Source organism: Channa argus, chromosome 6 (assembly GCF_033026475.1).
Source record: "Channa argus isolate prfri chromosome 6, Channa argus male v1.0, whole genome shotgun sequence".
Lineage (NCBI taxonomy): Eukaryota > Metazoa > Chordata > Actinopteri > Anabantiformes > Channidae > Channa > Channa argus.
In genome coordinates, this window is record NC_090202.1 from 11,212,387 (window position 1) to 11,230,179 (window position 17,793).

General features: G+C 39.0%; 1 protein-coding gene across 4 annotated transcripts in view; it reads left to right on the plus strand.

The window, feature by feature from the left end:
* The window catches only part of grik4 (glutamate receptor, ionotropic, kainate 4), a 262,717-nt gene that overhangs the window by 149,792 nt on the left and 95,132 nt on the right, over positions 1-17,793 (plus strand). For all 4 annotated transcript variants that reach the window (XM_067508672.1, XM_067508671.1, XM_067508670.1 and 1 more), the window contains one exon: positions 14,539-14,703. In XM_067508672.1, coding sequence (XP_067364773.1) covers positions 14,539-14,703 — 165 coding nt within the window. The remainder of the gene's footprint in view (positions 1-14,538; positions 14,704-17,793) is intronic.

The window sequence follows — 17,793 nt, forward strand, 5'->3', positions numbered from 1 at the left end:
GAAAAATAGAGAGGTGCTGTTTACAGTATCTGTTGCCCTCGAGGGCCCAGCCATCCATCTGGGTACCAAACCCTGTTTAGGTGCAGGTATAATGAGACAGAAGTGGCCCTCAGATGAAGCAGCACATAGTAGAAACAGAAAGGCAGAGAAGAAACATTGCCTATGGGGTACTCTAGCTGTAAAATCAGAGGGCATGAGGTCCCTGGAGGTACAGCTGTGAGAGGATGGTGACGAAACAGATGCAGGCACAGATCAACACACTGTTCTTGTCACTGACTCTATGGTTGTTCTCCCTGGAGCTTTATTAAGCAAGGCTGTGGGAACTTTGGATGCCCTTAAATACACCCTGGCCCTGCTCAACACTCACAAATGACTTGTCTCGCTTTTCTTCCCTCCAGACATTTCTCCACACCTTTTTGCTATCTCCATGTTTCCTTCCTTCTTCACAGTGTTGCAGTGTTTTGAAAAGTGCTTTGAGTCTCCTGAGAAGAGTTGAGTTACCCTGAAACCCAGTTTGAATGTCCCACACCATAGCGTTCATGGTAGGGCTAAACACAGCCTAACCAATATCTGCTCCTCAGACCATGTTTAATCCAAGATGATGTATCTGTCCTTTTTTTCATTCAAGAACATTCAATTTACACTTACTGCATATTGGTGGGAGTGAAAATGGTCATCCAGCATAGTGCGTTTCCTTTTTGGTGTCCTTGAATGTTTGAAAAAGCACTAAAGAGCCAAAGATAGGGAGAGGGGAAGAGAAATATGACTGGTATAAGGTTGATATCCAGGACATATCAGTACTGATGGTGCTAAAGGACCTAAGGAGCTTTGGTTTCATCTCTTAAAGTGATGGATACTCACAAAGTCCACGACTTTAGGTGCGTCCCTGCCTGCCCTGTTAAAATGGCGATAAAAAGTCAATACTTCATGTGCTGTGCCATCACTCAGAGTGTGAGCATATGACTACATACCAGTATGTGTGAGTGAAAAAGAAATAAAGATGACAAGAATGAGGCAGAGCAAGAGGGAGAGAAATATGAGTGATTGAGAGCAAGGTAACTAATGTCTTTTTCATGTGCTGGATACTGTAGCATTGCCCTAAAGCAGCAGGATGAGCTTTGGCTCCCGCGAGTGCACTCAACCCATTGGAGTGGCTGAATGAGTGTCCATTTCCCCAGACTGTCACATCAAAGGCTGTCACAGATACAGGAAACAGCTATGTGGTAATACTGGATAACAGGAGAACGGTCCAGTGTTGCCATCTTCTTTCCCTTTGAAACATTTGATTCACCTGAAGTTGTGTGTGGCTGTGTGTGACAAATCTCCCCATTCTATAGACATGTCTCAACTTTCAAACCACTGTTGGCTTGTTATAAAGGTATTCCACCTGCTGTACAGCTTTGCAAACTTTTCTTTTCTCCATAGTATCTTTGTTAGCCATGCTACCGTGTTACTGAAGTATCAACATTGGCATGGTTTGTCTGTGGAGCTATTTGTCTGCCTCTGGGAGCACTTGTAGGTCAAAACGTACTCTGATCTCTGTCAAACCAGCTGAGCATGAAGGTATGGATAGTGCATCTATAGCTATATGGACACATTTTAGGCCTGTCTCTCAAACACCGCAGCGCCATTTTATTAACAAGTTTTCAGTTGGACTCTAACTCAGCTCTACATCTAACTATGTTGTTTTTCCTATGATGAGTGAAGAAAAGTGACTGCAGCAATTACTTGACTGCAATCAGGAAATAGTTGCATGAGGGAGGTTTGTGTATAGATTGTCCCTCAGACTGCGACTCTGTCTTCCACTGTCAGGCATATTCTTCGTTATAAAGGTCAATTTACTGCAGGTTAAAGTAGCATGTCAAAGTGTCAAAGGTTCTCTTCACCTTGCAGGTGGTTGTTTATGGTAAGTAATCCTTTTTGCAGAGATTACACCAGGTATTAAATGTTATTGCAGTAAATACAGTAAGAAATGGTATACTGTACTGTACTCTATGACTTAAGGCTGTATATTAAAAACAGTCACTATATCTATAGTTATAACTTTTTTTATCTTGCTCATTTACTTTACTTTATCCTTCACTATAATTCTTCTATCAGCATTGCTCTATTCATTTTCCCCACTTAACCTTTCTCTCTTTCCTCTCATCAAACCGTCTGCTGGTTTGACTTGACCTTCCATGCAGTGACATGCCAGTGGTTCTATCTGAGGGTTAGTCCTGTTGAAGGAAGTATGCTTGACTGACAGGTAATGACACCCACTGAGAGCTGGACTTCCCTCAGGATCCTCTGTCTGCTTGCCTGCCAGCCTGCCTGTCTCTATCCCTTGGGTCCAGAAGTCAAACTACAAGCTCCACATGATCGCAATTTTCAACATAATAAGCATCATCCTCTTCTTTCGCAGCATCATCGTCATCGTTGAGATTATCATCATGCCACAGACATCACACTCCAATAGTGTGTCAGCCGTCTCAGTCTTTCTCTGTCACAATCTGTCAGTCTGCTCATTGCAACAGGTCAGCCCAGAGTTTTCCCTCAGTCACTATCTCTTCCTGTCATTTTCTCTCTTTTTTTCTCTTCCTTTAAATCTCTTTCCTCCTCTTGCTGTCTGCCACTCACATTCTTTCAGGTTTAGTCCAAACTATCATTAATTGTGACTCATTTAGAAAGACAAAACGAAAATTAACTTTTAACTTTTTTTATAGCTTATTCCCCTCCTCTTATCACTTTTATTTCAGTTAGAAATGCTTATTGCTTAAATTTCTCCTGTGGCACCTGGATGGCTGAGGTGATGTTGTTTTAATGGAATAGAAAGTATAAGTCTGTGGCTGTGTGAGTGTTTGTAAGAAATGGGGAGGGAGGCAGTGTCATTATTCATTGAAGTTGTCCTGAGAACTGATGGGAACCACCGGCTGTGCACCAGGTGCTACCATTTTCTCTCAAATGGTGAAGTTTAAGTTTTTCTTTGCACCCTTCAGTTCTGATTTATAAGACCAGCTGGAGTAGTGAAGGGACACTGATGTACTGAAGGAAAATAAATAAACGTAAAGTCTCATTAATACCCTTAAACACATCTCTTTATACAACTTGTACTTGATTATTAACAGACAGTTGCCGCATTCTTTACCATTTATCAAATGTAACTGCACTGTCAGGTTGAAGTGTTGACATTTTATTTCCTGGGGCATTGATTGGTCTGTGACTTATTGCACTACTGCCCTACTGACAATTTATATTGGGCCATCAAAATTGTAACCACCTGTAAAGAAAATAACGTGCTTAAATTTACATATTAAGACGGTACAAGAATTCATAACATGTTACCGACTTGTCATTGCACTCCAAAGCTTCTACAGCTTTTAAGAACAAACTCCTGCATAACGTCCAGCTTTGAGAGGAGATGGCAAAACTCCACGCAATGCGTATTTCTATTTCTGTCATCATGTTTGACCCAGGGGAATTCATTCTTCCATGAAGGAATGAATGTTCTTTTTCTTTTTTTCTCATAGGTTTCTTTCACTGCCACCACTTCCATTTTCCTTAAATCCAGATTCCTGAATAAAATTGGAGCGTCATGCTCATGGCAGTGACAGTGACAGAACTGTCAGCCAGCTTATGACCGCTTGGCTTTCAGAGCTCACTGCTGAGGGGAGTCAGGTGTTATGGGCAGACTGGAGGCAGCAAAGGTTAACTCTGTCCTTGCTTTTTGTCTGTATTGACCCAATCAAGAGCATGGGCTTTTAAGTTTACTGTCATAATGTGTCTTTCTGCCAGCCCCATCATACAGTGGTCCACTCACATCATCCCCAGTGAATAATTGTCTCGTCAATTACTGTGAATGCCAAACCTACAATTAGCAGAACCGGCTATAATTATATGAGAAAACATATGTTTTAAATGATTTTAGTGCACTTTTAAGGAAATATTGTGTAATTAACTGTAACACCATGTTCAGATTAACAGATGCGCTGTGTGAAACGAAAGTGCAGACAAATAAAGAGGCAGGGTTTTCTAGCAAATTCCTGTGATATTACTTTATAACAGCAACAGAGGATAAAACAATTGCCACCATGAGCCCTTGTCAGAGGGGGACATTTTTATCTATTGTATCAGAAATTAAGACATCCTAATCATACATTTATTACTCAAATCAGCATTTTAAGTGCAGTGTCCCGTGGCATTCAGTAAACATGTAAAGTGCTGTGAGGGCTCAGCAGACAGTCTATCTAAATTAAATAAAGTTCAGATGTAATTTGTGCTGAATGACTTGAAAGATGTGTTTCTATGTCAATTAATGAAACAGAATGTTACAAATTGTTTTCATACAAGACTTCTGTGAGGGAGTAGCTACCCCTCACAGCAAAGGCAGCTCCATCTCATGAACTTCAGATTCTCTGTACGAGGAATAGACCTCCGATCTCCCTATACTATTGGAGAGAAGCCCATGTCAGTGTGGCCTGTGTACAATGAATCATGCTCCCCGCTGTCTTCCCATGATAACGATTGCTCATTTCTCTATCACTACACTGTCAGAAATAGCCCATTCTTTCTAAAGTTGATATGTTTGCCAACAGCTACTGAGAATGGATGACCATTAGTTGGCATGCAGACATCAGGATCTGGAGGGTTGCTCTTGGCTCAGCTGATTCAAGAGAAAGACTAGTAGGCGGGCTGCTTTGCACTGATGAATTGCTTTCACACTTTTCCAACCTAGTGGGAGTGGAATTGAGCAAATAGCAGCATCAGTCTGACAGTGGGTAAAATACAAGATGAGACTATACTGTGTACACACAGGAGAATGAACTCATGGCCCAACATGTTAATGCTCAGCTAGCCATTCAAGTTGCTTGTTTTTCTGGTTATCCACTATCATTTTTCATGTTTGGCATCCGCCACACCCTAAACCACCTAGCCATGTCCGTTTTCATCAATCTGAGTGCTCCTGTGACAGATTCTTTACTGACTCCATTTTATGCTTTGTGGATGTCCTGTAATCATGCTGACATTGGCAGGGTCCCGTAGGTGGAACCATTATGTAAACAACTTCTGTGCTTTCAGTTTATCTGATGTCATTGTGCATCCTCTGGCAGTACTCTGTCGGTGCTAATAAATTAGCAGTAGCAGGCAGAAAATCTTGTGGTGTGCATCCATTGGATCTTTAGCGCTTTATGTCAACATCTGCAGTATTTTAACCATCTGTAGTTCCTATGAGTTTGTGCCAAAGTTTTTTTTTTTTTTAAGCGTCAGATAGAGCTCAAGCCTGTGACACATGGCATTTTCACATCTTTTTGCTTGTTAAGTAAAGCACATCCACTCTTCAAACCACTTGAGCTGTTGCAGCTGTTTTCATTGCAGTAAAGAAAGATAAGAGGTGGAGTGAAAGACGCTTTATTTATTTTATAGTCTTTTGACTTATTTTGTTGTGTGATTGTGGGTTTAATTTGATTTGCGTTGAACACTGTGTCAGTGAAAGAGGCTGTTAAGTGTTACAGCTGCTGCTTGTAAGTGTTTCTGCATAAACCTCAGCAGATTCTGCAGCTCCTAAAGTCTCTGTGGTACTGCATCAGCTACTTATGTATTTGCACTTGGCTAGCTCTTGTTTCAAAGCTATGTGGCTCCTTACTGCTGCCAGGTATTAAGTTGAAGTAGAGCAGAAATTAAATAGAGTGGCATTATATAAACAATTATTCCCTAAACACATATGCATTTGATGCATAAACACACTCACACACACTCAACACAGTTACACACTCACACTCCTTTTCCCGTGAGTTCCGCCTCATAGATTATTCCCCTGAGTGACATGAGCCTCCAGGAATAACTCAGATCATAAATATACAGGACAAACACACAGAGTGAACACATGCAAGACGACATAGAGAGAGCACACAGGAGAATACATGATATGATAACACTTGCACGTACATCCTATTGTATTATTGAATTACAAATACAGCCAGCAGTTATTATCTGAGACAGCTGTCATCATTCTGTCTCTCTCATCTGCAAACACGGTGCAGTGCATTCTGGGACACAGACCTCTTCCCCACCCCTCTTTTAATCATTGTAGTACGCTCTTGTTATTGAGAAAATATACCACTGATCCTTTGAGGTTTTGGTATATATTGAAATGAAGGATATATTTTTTTTTGCACTACAATGTAAATCCACATTGCTCCATGTAATAGGGTGCAATGATAATTAAAAATCCATTATTGTTACTGATACTACATCAACCACCAATATGAACATCGATACAATGTTGCTCAAGTTGATGTAAAAGTCTTATTATGCGTTAATTACTTGACCTGGCTGCTGTGAGAGAAACATCAGAAGCTTTATTCTCGGATCTCTCTCTTGTCTCTGCCAATATGGCGAAAGGCAGTCTGGAGAGAAATGCTGTCAGAAACCATCAATGAGAACTGTAACATTACAGCCGTCTAATTATGATCTCTTTATCTCAATTTTGCCATTCACTTTTTGTCAATAGCCTCACAGGTTCTTTGTACAAAGTATTTGGAAAACAAAGGCAGTGCTCCCTCATGGGCTCCTCAGTCAATGACTCTTACTCACTGGCCCAGTGGGGCCCTGTTAAAGACTTCCTTTTAATCAAATAGAGATTTCAACATTAAATAATTATTTGATGCTTTCCACTGATGTCTGTTTGTTCTGTTTCCCCACTGACCACCAGCGATGTATAATCTGCAGACAAAAATACATATGCTAAAATTACAACTTTTTACAGATCAGCAAAGTCAGCCTTAAATTAATGAGAGTTAGCACATCCATCCATTTGCACATATTATGATAGGTGTATGGAGGCTAAAACGACATTATGTGACATGGTGAAATCAGTTTCTTGTCACCGGGTCTTCTGTGAGCAAGGATTTCTAATTATGTAAGATAGCACCTCCGCACCACAGGGCTTGTAGATGAGATGGATTACAGTGTGGAAGTAGCAATTACATGTGCCATGCAGAGAGACTGACTGTGGTTCAGACTCATACTGCTCCAAGTGAATAAAACGGCTGTTAGACAAGCATGACACACAGCATTTTCACATGCTGACATAACCAGTTGCACGGACATTTTAGATACGCATAGCTACTGTACATACGCATACATTTCCACCCACACAAATAAACCTGGATTGCCTAACATTGAAAAGCCTGCTTCAGCTGTATAGTGTTTTTTCTGATTCATTTCAAATCAACCATTAAAAAATTAAAAATGTGGTTTATAGAATGTTATAGAATAGAATAGAATGTTTATAGAAATACCTTACACTGTACTGGAGTTATTGATTTAAAAAAGGCGTCCTTCTAATGATCTCTGTTCATCTCTGGTCTGTTTATTTGAACAAGTACATTCCAAATTCTGGATGCCAAAAATGGCCATGGGTGCTGTTATATTTTTATGTGCTGTAACCTCGTAATCTTGCGATAACAGTATTGACTTCTCGTGATAACAACATAATTTCTCGTGAGAACCTGACAATTTTATCGATATCTCAAGGTAACAAAAATCGATTTCTGAAGATAACGAAATAATTTAGCAAAATCCAAATGACTGTTTTGACTTCCATAGATCACATCTAATGCCTTATTCTTCAAAGTTTTTCATAATAAATTGTGATTTTGCTATGGTTCAACAGTGAATTTAGGCTGTTTGATGTTTGTATGACTCTGTATGTTTTACTGTAGTTAACCTGGTTAAATTGTTAGGCTACTTAGATAATCAGTGCCCCTCTGACAGTTCCCCTACAGTAGATTTGATGGAACATGAGAGAGTAGAAGTCTGGTAAGGCATTGAATTGATGTAGGCTAATAATAATAAACAACATCACCAGTTATTTGTTGATGCAGAGAGTTATTTTCTCAGCTCCCACAGTTGTGGCAGCTTTAGGGTATCTGCTGCCTCTAAGTTGACAATTTTGAATTCATTTACCTCTATGGGGGAAAATGTTCTGGGGCTGCTAACGAGGGAGAGGCTGGAATACAGCTGCACACAAATGGTCATATACTCACCTGTATTGGAGGAAGAAAAGTGGCAGAGTGTAATTTTGGTGCTCTCTTGCACAGCAACACTGGCACCAACCACAGGCCCTTTTACATAAACAAACCAAACAAAGCATTAGATGCTAAACAAGCTGTCTATTGGATGGACATGTTCTAGGAGTTAGAAATAAGACAGATGAAAAATGAGCTTAAAACCTGACCTGACAGCTGCTTCTCTTTCAGTGAGGAGGGTCAGGGGAGCACCGTTTACCTAAATTATTATATAATTAAACCTTAACTAAATATAACTAGCATAAGATCTCTGTGTGTGTGTGTGTGTGTGAGAGAAAGGGAGAGAGAGAGAGAGAGAGGGAGAGAATCCTCTTTTACAAAAGTAAAAAGTGACCCTTTAGTTAATATAAAATAGACAGTATAAAGCACAGCCTACAGATTTAACCTTGACATTCCGTGCAGATCCCTGCAGAAAAATTTTTAAAAAAAATAAATGTTCAATTTAATAACTCTTCTGAGATTCTTTGGCCTCCTGCTGTAAAAAGAGGGCAAGTGTACAAAGCATTTAACAAAATGGCACCTGAGTGACGGTGCTGAGAGGGGGAAGCCCTTTGCATGTTCCAATTGTCATGTCCTCGACCCTCGCTTTACTGTTTCCTACATCTCATATAAATCAAGGTGTTTATAAGAATTGAGAAAAATTGATTAGCTAATGAGCTGCTTTGTTTTACAAGGCATCCAAGTGCACAGCCTGGCCCACAGTTGCTTCTTAGCCGATTCTGTCGTTAAGCCCTATTCAAATATGTATTAATACGTAGCTCTATTTCTGTGTTAGCATGTTTTTAGAAAAACCCCCCTCATCGTCCTGAACAGTCAAGCGGCCCCCTAATGAAGCTGCTAAGGTAGAGTTAAATCCCAAAATATAGGGAAAAGGAACATTTCCAATAAATCTATATGCTTGTTATGTAGCTTTCTAAAATGAAGCAACTAAGGAGATAAATTTGAAAAGAGAACAGTGTCAGTCTTCATGTCAGTAAATCCAGATGCAAATTCACGTCTGCATTTTGTGTCATTTGCCTTGCAGACCTAAAACACAACATTGAATACTTTGTGTCTAAAAGATAGATTTGTTTATTAAACACTAGAACCATCAAAGTAGTTCATTGGAGGCAGAAACAACTTTTAAACAAAAAAGTGTCCTTGTTGCACCTTTGTATTTTGTTGGAGATATTTGTCAGGAAATATCAACAATCAAGATGTTAACAGGGTGTGAGAATATCAGAGATTTTAGAAATGTCTAAAAAAGCCATTTACTGTATCATCGGCTTTGGTCTAAATTGGGCAGTGCAAGTTTTGTGATTTCTAAACAATGGTTGAACGTGACACATTTTCCTGAATAACACAAGGGTTAGGTACTAAATTAATTTGAAGAAATCATGCTATAGGATACATTCTCAGTTAGAGGCATGGCCCAAGTTTCCAATGGATAAGATAAAACAGATGTATAATTCATTTTACGAGTCGGGGTAGTATCTGGTCGAAAAATGTTTGCCTGTCTATACCTTCACAATTTTCATCAGTTACAGTAAATTGGGCAATAAAATACAAGAATTTCAACTCCACCAGTTTCATGACCTGCTGAGAATATAAGCATTACTTTTTCCAGTACTTAAACAAATTATCACATTTAGTACTAAGGAACAAGGTCTGTTTTGCACCAGTGCATCCATTTTTCACTTTGAATTGATTCCAGCTTCTCATTTACCTAAAGTGAGATGAGCAGTCACTCAAGGTAATAATAACTGAGAGTACACATACACTCACCAAGCCCTTTCTTAAATAGACCAATTGACTGCAGCTCAATACAACAGCCCTGCCATAAGATGTCTGCTTGTGAAACTTACAATGCTTTAGTTTTTTGTTAAATCTTTAAAAATGTATTAATTAACTTATATATATATATATATATATATATATATATATATATATATATATATATATATATTTGTTGTTGAGATCATAGTTAGATTATACTGAGCCGAATTATCTCCAGTTTCTAACATTCAAACAATTTATGTATGCAAATTATGGATAAAAAGAGAGACATTGGCCAAGGTAAATCACTTTACAGTGTCATGTTCATTAAAAGCACTAATTTGATCAAAGGCCAAGTCCCTCAGAACTCCCCCCCACTCCCCATCAGGTAATGGGTTTCCCTTCCATTCCAAGCCCAAGCGTTGGAGGGCATATTACCATTAATTAGCTCATGCAGCAGGTGAAAAGCAAGTTCATTTGATCGGCATTTAGAACTTGCAGATGCAGGAACAGAGTTAATAGAAAAGCCAGCAGATCATTAGTTTACTCGAGTGACACTTAAAGCTTTTGTAGGCTTCCCTCCCGGTTCTAATCTTTCTCTTGTGTACTTAAAATTAGCACTGTTGCTATTTTCTGCTGTATAGGACCTCTTACACAGGCCCAAATGTCTGGTGGTTTTTGTTTTTGTAGAAGGATAAGCAGAGAGAAGAGTAAGAAAATACAATAGGTAAAATTTTGCTTTTTGGTTTAAATCACATGTTCAAGATAGATAATTGCTAAATGTAAATGCCCGACTCAAAAGGCCAGAGACTTTATTGGTGGTGTCTGCTTTGTGTTTTTGTACAGTGTTTATGCATCTGCAAAAACCGGTGCAAAATTTCTTAACTGAAAATAAAACAGAATTGCACTCCATGCAACAAGGGCTTTCAATCTTTTAGACAGGTCTATTATTGTGAATGACAAGCTAAGCAGAGTTTATAGAGTTTGTGCAACGTGGTTTGGCGCCATTGGTCTTTAATGTTTTGGGGTGTTGTGATTGAAATCAGCCCGAGGTTGACATGTTTACAAAAGGACCAGGCTCTGTGAGAGTTGCTAAAAGACCTCGTGAGATCCCTCTCCTGGGCTACGTGCTTTTACCTTGCAGGAATTCCCATTTCATACCTGCTTTTCACTGAGCTGCTCTTCCACGGCCCACAACCTGCTGTGCCTCAACGTACCTCCGAGCTACTCATTGATTGGTTTCAATGGATCAAGGCCCAGCTCATGTTTTCCCTGTGTGAAAACAGTCTTGCTTGTTTGCCAGCTGTCGTGTATTGACTACTCCCAAATGTCAACTCCTAAGGGACATATGTCAGAATTATAAGTTTCATTCACCAGTGTAAATGTACACCTACTTGCGTGGATAGATTTGCATCGCTAATAGTGCATCATAATTATTCACAGAATTTTATTGATATTTCCTTTTAATGCAACCTTGGGAGCTGACTGTCGGGATCTGCCGATCACCTGCTCTTTGCAGTGTGCCCTGCACCTTTGGCACTAGTTGAACCCTTGTCTGTGTTTTTTTGGCTGATTAGACATGTTAAATAGCCATTAGCGCCTTCTGATTGGATGTTAACCTTAGCAAATCAGTACACAAGAATAAGTCATGGTATTAACAACACCAGTATAACTTGTATTGCTGTTGTAAGTTCGTATTACACTATCAACTTATTTGCAGTTTCAGGTCTTCTTTTTCTCTCACCCGAGTGCTCAGGGCTTGAGATTAACACTTGCCCTATTACCCATGGCAAACAAACTCTATTTTCAGGCAAGTGAAATGCACCATGCAGTTGGCCAATCGGGCAAGTAAAAAATAAATGGGATGATCTCTAGTGTTTCCCAAACATTGAATTATTTATATCGCCCTGCCACACTATCAGCATCGACCAGATTTACTATTTTTGTAACTATTTAAATAAGTTCAAATCTTATTTCATTGTAGAGCAGCTCAGAGTCTTTAAGTGTCACTCTTACATGTCAGGTGAACCAGAAACCAGGTCTTTTTTTAAGTTTATGCTGTCCTACCAGTTTACAAACGTCACCATAACTTCATGACCTATTAATTATGTCCATCTGCTCACCCTGATTTAGTTGGCAAACAATGCAACTTAAACTATTTTTTAGCAACAGTTACAGTCATGAACTGCTGCCTGCCAGTAAATTTTTAATTGTGTGATTGTCACAAATTATGTGTGTTGTTACCAAAATGCAGAAACGATTCATAGAGTAGCTTCACATTATACAGATAGCTTAGCACTGATCAATGCTAATACTGGTTAAAACACAACCTAAAGGTGCATTGACAAACACATAGACACAGTCTTTAAAAACTCTGCCACAATTAAAAGAAGCTGCCTGAACCTTTTCCCTAGGTCATTTTATATTAACTGTCACAGCAGTATAGCTGTGGAGCAGTTAAAATGAATAAGTAGTAAACATTTTTTTCTCCCCATCAGTAACACACACTCTACTACTTTACATTAAAATGATTTTGAATATCTAATAAACTAAATAGTAAATTGAAACAGACGCACAGTTTTGCCACAGCATGAGGAGAATTGATGACCAAAACATAGCAGCCCTTCGAAATGTGATCTCTGTCAACTCCACAAAACTTAGAAAAATCCAGTTCACAAATGAGATTCATAAATTATGAGTGGGATAATAACCTTTTTACTAGATGGCTGAAAATCTTGTGACAGATAACACTTCATTATGAAGTATATATAGAATATGGCCATCTATAGAATAGAAGAATAACCGTGTAAAACTCAGTAATAAGTAAGAGACTGTACAATTATCATTATTTTTTTTATTGTTTAGGCAAGATGTACTTTTCTTCTTTTCTTCTTAAAGTTGTCTCCTCAAAGTCACAATTCTTTCTGCTGCACTTTCTGGTTTTATCGTGACCTTTGATCAGTATTTATGTGTCACTGTATAGTATTTCTATTTATTGTTATTTTTTTTGGCTCACATCTGATAGCAAATTCAGTAAGTAGTCTTTATTCCAGCTGAGCCACACTTAACATTTATTTTGAAATAATATTTTTAAAATGTAGAGATCATATATTATTGTTACCTCTCAATTTTATGTTTTATGCATTAATAAATAATAATAATTGTCCAAATTCACGTTTATTATATTTACTTTTTGATTGGCCTGCATTTTGTATTTTGGATAGGTACGTTTGGTTATCGGCCAAGTAAACATCTCAGCTACATGCCCTGTCAAACCCTGATGCTCAATGGCTCTTATCTTTGCGGTGTGTTCTAGCACCACTTGTAAGCCGAGACGAAGCAGATGTGACCTGATGTAGCAGTTGGTCTTCGTCTGCACTAGTTTTTTGATGTTGGCTTGGTGTGTCATGGCCCTGAATGTATCTGTTTAACATAAGACCTTTGTGCTAACCTGGTATAATTATTTTAATTACAAAACCTGGTTTCAGACATCTGCTGCTCATTTAATTGTCTTTTCTTTTTTCTCCCTTTACCCCCACACGTAGACCTATTGAAGTGTATTCCAGTTGGCATAAATGGTTGCTCATACAGCCTGCTGATGCAGTTAGACTGAAACATGCTGGAGTGGTTGATTTGAAATGTTTTACATTTCAATAATTGCCAAGCATTTAAATAATGAAGGAAATATTGACTTGTTATGTCTAAGATGAGTCTACATGTGCTTTTGCTGGGGTAAAGAAGATACCCCAGTGCAAGATAAGCCATACGCTTCAGAAAACAAGTTTGCCTTAAGGTCAATGTTAGGCTGTTGACCCTGCTGTCAGTATTGTCTTTCTACTGTGTTACTGCTGCAATACTTACCCTGAAGTTTGGAGTGATTACATTATTAAAATCCTTTATAATAACCAGTCTATACGGTTTTGGTATAGTGGATTACGTTATTTTTTTATGCATGCAAATGAGGGAAGTGGATTATGTGCATTCTTATATTTGGCTGAGCTAAGACATAGACAAGACAGGCATCACTTTTTATTTTAATGGTACAATAGAAGAAATATATGATTACAGTACATGGAGAATGTGTAAAAATGATTTCATGTTGGGTCTATCATTTTTAATGCTCATGTGGCAATCTAGTTTTATTTTGTAGTGGTCTGTAGAGCATCTTTGAAAAGCTGCTACATGGATAATAAACAACCAACCAGCTTAGTGTTTTTGCTACCTTAAAGAACAAATTATGAATTAATAATTTTTCCAGCACTGACACTTAAAAATGCCTTAGAACAGATGCAAGATTTTGAAGCTTTTAAACTTGAAGGTTTTATTATTACAGATACTGTTTACATTTACTAGCACTCACCCTTTAAGAACAAAAGTAGACTCCACCCACTAAAAGCTGCTCGAACAATTCTTTGCGCCACTGTAGGCACTCCAGATTATGTGAGAGCAATGTGCACAAAATGTCACAAGTGCTGGTGCTAATAAATCCATGTACCTTGGGAGCAGCTTTAAGTGGAGTGAACTTTTGTTGCACATAAAAAAAAGACAGCCATTAAATACATGATCTGGCTTTATTGGTTGTCGGATTGAATGATCATTGACTGTCTGGGCCGCTCTGGCTTTCATCCATTTGAAAAAACATTTAGCACTGTAAATATTTATTTACCTCCTTTCTTATTTCTCTCATTGCTCTTGATCATTTTCTTCTATTCAGCTGCCATCCTTGATGACCCTATGGAGTGCAGCAGAGGAGAGCGTTTGGCCATCACCCTGGCCAAAGACAGCATAAACAGGAACAGTAACCGCTCCACCACTGGCAAGCTGGAGGTGGACATCTTTGAATTGCTGAGAGACAGTGAATATGAAATGGGAGAAACAAGTAAGTAACATAGGGTAGAAACTAGTTTGTAAGGAAAAGATTATTTTGTGTCTGTGCCGTCAGGTATGTGTGAACCAGTAAAATGTTTGTACACATTGAGTCCATTACAGTCAGCATACGGGAGGGGAAGGTGCAGTGATGTGAGTTTAAAAGTAATAGTGATAACAAAGCTTTTAGCTGAACAGGCAGGCAGATAGGTACAGAAAGAAGTCCAGGTACAGGATCAAACAAAATGCAACAGGCATAGCTGCCATATGTACTGAAAGCACTGAAAGAGAAACTGGGGACAGGTGTGTAAATAGGTGGGGAAGATCAGGTGACCAGAAGTGGAGGGAAAGTGTGGGAACAACTGTACCCGGAATCGAGACCAGCAGGAGACAGACAGAAAACATTAAAATAAACATGGTTGGGACCAGAATTATGACAAAGTCTGATAAAGGGACGAAGGCAGTAATAAATGTTGAAGCACTGCTGAAAAAAGCAGCCCTCATTTTGAAATCAGCAAGCCTGTCATTTCATTTCAGCCCTGCTGTCTTTTTTCCACTCTGTCGCTCACACTTCCACCAAGTAAAAAGATAAGTATGTTTGGTTTAACAATATTTTAGTCAAACACAAGCAGACAAATTATTGAAATTTGATGTAATGTGTTGCAGACATGCAAAATGAGCTGTCATATTTTGTAGCTGCGGGAGTCAACAGGTGCAGTGTTTTTATCTTTGTTTTCTGCATTGTGTTTTTTCTTTTTCTCTTACAGCATATATTGGCAACTTTTACTCTTTGAAAGTAAAGCAGAGCCCCCAGTGGTTCTGCTCCCTGCCCGCATATTGCAGTTTCTCCATTTACACGCATAAGAAAAGCTGCATCCTTTCACACGGTGTGAAAGTCTGTCTGGACGCAGCCTTAATCTGTGTGAAAATAGCGATGACCTTCAACAGCAACGCTTATGGGCCTTTTAATGGCCCATTACAAGATTTCCAGTAATTTGTCACAGCGATGTGACGAATATATCACTGAGGGTGACTCCATTAACACAAGCTTGAGTACCTATTTGTTATCAGTTGTGTCAATGCTTTTACCTAACGCCTTTACCCAGAGCACCAGTGTACTGTCTGCTGACTTGTTGCCTCACATCTCAGTGTTTATTGGTTAGATTTTATTTCATTTTTAATGAAAACTATCCCAAATCAATACAGCACAGTATGTGTCGGCAGAAAACGACCAATATAAACAGCTATGACAAGAAGCACAAGATTGATTTTCGATGTAACACCATTTCACTTTCTTAAACCCAAGAGCTTCAGTGGCACCACTTAATCTATGGAAACACTGCTTCACTTCCCACAACAACAAGAAACTGTATTACTTTTTCTGCCTGGTTTACTACAGACCGTTCCTAAACGCAGTTCCTCCAATGTGTATCTCTGTGTGTTTATGCCTATCTTTCTGTCCTTCTGTGTTGATGTGTGCATGCTGGGTCGTGTGTGTATTGTACAAATGTGTTGTGTGTAAAAATGTGAGTGTGTGTGTGTGTGTGTGTAATTAGAGGCAGGAATTGGATTAGACACGGATCAGTGGACACAGTTAGATGGAAATATCTCAAAGGGAGTGCTACCTGCCTAGAAAGTTCCACCCCTGCCTTTCGTACACCCACTACCTCTATACAGCTTTTTAATGGATGTCTCTTGGACTGGTTGTTGCTTTTAAAAGCAGGAAACACCACATGCCATGACTCAAGTGCAAAAACTTTCTTACACAGTATTATTGCATAAAAAGCCTCATAACACTTAAAGATGGTTTGGTTTTGTGCTGTGTGTGCACCTGAGGCTAGTGAGGATGTTTTAAGTCCTTTAATAACTTTTAATCCATTAGAATCTGAAAGGAAACTAAATGTATTTTTTCACTTAAAATTACCATGGCCTGTAGCTGCATGACTTTGATAGCAGTTTATGTGTCTGCTTCTACTGTATCTCATATTTGTTTTTTCTGTTTGCCATTTTATCTAACATAACAAGCAAAGCGATCAAGCATTTCTCAGGTCCAACTCATTACAGCTGTAATCATTCCAGGGTTTAAATGGCTCGTATTGATCAGCGAGCATCAATGTAAAGCAGGGAAAATAGACTTTGGCACGAATACGGACCACAGTGCTGTTTCTGACAATGCATGTCACTTACGAATGCTTTAACACTGATACCAATGACCATGGGGTAAACATACTACTGCAACAGGGTCATGCTTTAATCCGGAATTTAAACAACATGTATATTGTCAGAAACACAAGCACATACATACATACGGTACATACACACATGGATGTGCTAGCTCGCTCTGCTAGCTGTGCAAAAAGGGAGCAAATTAAAGTGTCACAGGGGCCAGGAGCATGTTGGCTGGCAGTCAAATCCTTCAGCTTTATAATTTGGTGAACCCATGCAGACCAGTGCATGTGTATGTGTGTGCCTGCCATGTACCGTAAATGTGTGGTTACTCAACATGTGTATGTGGGTGTTTGTGTGAGATGTCAGTGTGTTCATGCGTTATAGCCCACATGGGTGACTAAGGGATTACTTATTAATAATTCATGTCACTGCCTCTGGATTCACTGCACAGGCCGAAACAGTTCCCCTTTGCCTCTTTCACACACATAACTGTTAAAGGCTCTGCATTTGCCAATAACCAACACTAAATCGCTTTCTCTCTTTCTCTCTCTCTCTCACACACACACACACACACACACACAAAGTTTCTGTACCCATGTCTCCCTAACATTGTTGACTTTAGAGGTTTAATTAGAAGTCAGGGATTATACACTCAAAGGAAAAAGTATACTGTTTTCTAGCATGGGAGATTCAAGCATATGGACTATGTATAAAACTTTCATGGGGAGACTCAATAGGTTTTTTCTCTTTGGCCAAAATTCAGAATATAACATGCAGATACATGTTTCACAAATGCACGTAGGCTTAGGTTCCTTTGGGACAGCTTAAGCATTTGTTTTGAGTTTGAGATAGGGCAGATTCCATTTATTAACACGTGTATTAAAAGACTTAAAATGCTTTTCAAATCTTTCATCAAGAAAACCTGTACTTTCTT